The sequence below is a fragment of the Oncorhynchus keta genome, chromosome 17 (assembly GCF_023373465.1).
Source record: "Oncorhynchus keta strain PuntledgeMale-10-30-2019 chromosome 17, Oket_V2, whole genome shotgun sequence".
NCBI classification, from domain to species: Eukaryota; Metazoa; Chordata; class Actinopteri; order Salmoniformes; family Salmonidae; genus Oncorhynchus; species Oncorhynchus keta.
Window position 1 is genome coordinate 6,894,670 of NC_068437.1, and position 2,658 is coordinate 6,897,327.

The 2,658-nt window shown below is 60.8% G+C and overlaps 1 protein-coding gene across 1 annotated transcript; it reads left to right on the forward strand.

Moving 5' to 3' along the window:
• The first annotated feature begins 333 nt into the window (after positions 1 to 333).
• On the forward strand, positions 334 to 1,932 carry LOC127908523 (uncharacterized). Its single transcript, XM_052467061.1, has 2 exons — positions 334 to 1,231; positions 1,508 to 1,932. The coding sequence occupies exons 1-2, from the start codon at positions 881 to 883 to the stop codon at positions 1,754 to 1,756; spliced, it is 600 nt and encodes a 199-aa protein (XP_052323021.1). The 5' UTR covers positions 334 to 880; the 3' UTR covers positions 1,757 to 1,932.
• Positions 1,933 to 2,658: the final 726 nt, after the last annotated feature.

Sequence of the window (2,658 nt, forward strand, 5' to 3'; positions counted from 1 at the left end):
GATTATAATCACAGCCGTATATATACCCCCCCAAGCAGACACATCGATGGCTCTGAACGAACTTTATTTAACTCTTTGCAAACTGGAAACCATTTATCCGGAGGCTGCATTCATTGTAGCTGGGGATTTTAACTAGGCTGATCTGAAAACAAGACTCCCTACATTTTATCAGCATATCGATTGCACAACCAGGGGTGGAAAAACCTTGGATCATTGTTACTCTAACTTCCGCGACACATATAAGGCCCTGCCCCGCCCCCCTTTCGTAAAAGCTGCCCACGACTCCATTTTGCTGATCCCTGCCTACAGACAGAAACTAAAACTAGAGTGTAACGAGTTTCCTCCTCTTCTTCCGAAGAGGAGAGGCGAAACGGATCAGAGGACCAATACGCGGCGTGGTAATTTTCCATGGTACTTTTTTAATGCTTTCAGGTACACATGAACAAACTAACAAAACAAGAAATGTGAAACTCAAATTACAGTCCTATCTGGTGCACACACAGAGACAGGAAACAATCACCCACAAACACACAGTGAAACCCAGGCCACCTAAGTATGATTCTCAATCAGAGACAACTAATGACACCTGCCTCTGATTGAGAACCATACTAGGCCGAAAACATAGAAATTCCCAAAACCTAGACAAACAAACATAGACTACCCACCCAACTCACGCCCTGACCATACTAACTAAACACAAAACACAGAAAATAAAGGTCAGAACGTGACAGTACCCCCCCCCAAAGGTGCGGACTCCGGCCGCAAAACCTTGACCTATAGGGGAGGGTCTGGGTGGGCGTCTGTCCGCGGTGGCGGTTCTGGCGCGGGACGCGGACCCCACTTCACCATTGTCTTTGTCCGCCTCCGTGGCTTTCTCACCATGGCAACCCCTCTCAATGACCCCACTGGACAGGCGGGAGGCTCCGGCAGCGGCGCCGGACAGGCGGGAGGCTCCGGCAGCAGCGCCGGACAGGCGGGAGGCTCCGGCAGCGGCGCCGGACAGGCGGGAGGCTCCGGCAGCGGCGCCGGACAGGCGGGAGCACCTGCAGAGAGGAGACAGAGAGACAGCCTGGTGCGTGGAGCTGCTACAGGAGGCAGCGGCGCCGGACAGGCGGGACGCTCCAGCAGCGGCGCCGGACAGGCGGGAGGCTCCGGCAGCAGCGCCGGACAGGCGGGAGGCTCCGGCAGTGGCGCCGGACAGGCGGGAGGCTCCGGCAGCGGCGCCGGACAGGTGGGAGGCTCCGGACAGGCGGGAGGCTCCGGCAGCGGCGCCGGACAGGCGGGAGGCTCCGGCAGCGGCGCCGGACAGGCGGGAGGCTCCGGCAGCGGCGCCGGACAGGCGGGAGCACCTGCAGAGAGGAGACAGAGAGACAGCCTGGTGCGTGGAGCTGCTACAGGAGGCAGCGGCGCCGGACAGGCGGGACGCTCCAGCAGCGGCGCCGGACAGGCGGGAGGCTCCGGCAGCGGCGCCGGACAGGCGGGAGGCTCCGGCAGTGGCGCCGGACAGGCGGGAGGCTCCGGACAGGCGGGAGGCTCCGGCAGCGGCGCCGGACAGGCGGGAGGCTCCGGCAGCGGCGCCGGACAGGCGGGAGGCTCCGGCAGCGGCGCCGGACAGGCGGAACGCTCCGGCAGCGGCGCCGGACAGGCGGGAGCACCTGCAGGGAGGAGACTGAGAGACAGCCTGGTGCGTGGGGCTGCCACAGGAACTACCAGGCTGGGGAGACTTTCAGGAGGCTTGGTGTTAGGAGGAGCCTGAAAGACCGGGCTGTGGGGAGCACTGGAGCTCTGGTGCGCAACCTTGGCACCACTTCCCCAGGCTGGACAACTACTCGAGCCCGGACCCTCAAGAGTGCAGGCACAGGTTGAACCGGGCTGTGGGTAAGCACGGGAGATCTAGTGCTTACTACACGCACCTCTCCCCTAGGCTCCACTCCCACAGTTGCCCGGTACGAGCGGAGCGCAGGCAGAGGACGCACTGCACCCTCCCAGCGCCCGGAGACACAGCACGCAGAGCCGGCGCAGGATAACCTGGACCAAGACTGCGTACCGGCGACCAGACCCGCTGAGCAGGCACCATACGCCCTGGCTCAATGCCCACACTCGCATGGCACTCTCGGGGGCTGCCCTATAGCGCACCGGGCTATGGACACGCACTGGCGACACCGTGCGCTCAACCGCATAACACGGTGCCTGACCAGTAATGCGCTGCTCATAATAAGCACGAGGAGTGAGCTCAGGTCTGCTACCTGGCTTAGTACCACCCCTCGTGTGCCCCAAAAAAAAAATTTGGGGCTGCCTCTCGTACCTGTCGCACTGCACTGCCGTGCTGGCTCCTCATATTGCCGCCGATCAGCTTTCGCTGCCTCCAGCTCTGCTTTGGGGCTGCGATTTTCCCCAGCCCGTGCCCAGGGTCCCTCTCCGTTCAGTATCTGCTCCCATGTCCAGGAGTCCTGTGATGGTGGCCTCTGTTGTTGATGCTGCTGCTGCTGTCGTCGCTGTCCTTTACCACGCCGCTTGGTCCGATTGTGGTGGGTGATTCTGTAACGAGTTTCCTCCTCTTCTTCCGAAGAGGAGAGGCGAAACGGATCAGAGGACCAATACGCGGCGTGGTAATTTTCCATGGTACTTTTTTAATGCTTTCAGGTACACATGAACAAA

What these genes read in the sequence shown, in the direction of transcription:
- LOC127908523 (XM_052467061.1), top strand. Translation starts at nt 881, where the DNA reads ATGGCAACCCCTCTCAATGACCCCACTGGACAGGCGGGAGGCTCCGGC. An exon ending in CCGGCAGCGGCGCCGGACAG is followed by an intron (nt 1,232 to 1,507) that starts GTGGGAGGCTCC and finishes GGCGCCGGACAG; the next exon opens with GCGGGAGGCTCCGGACAGGC.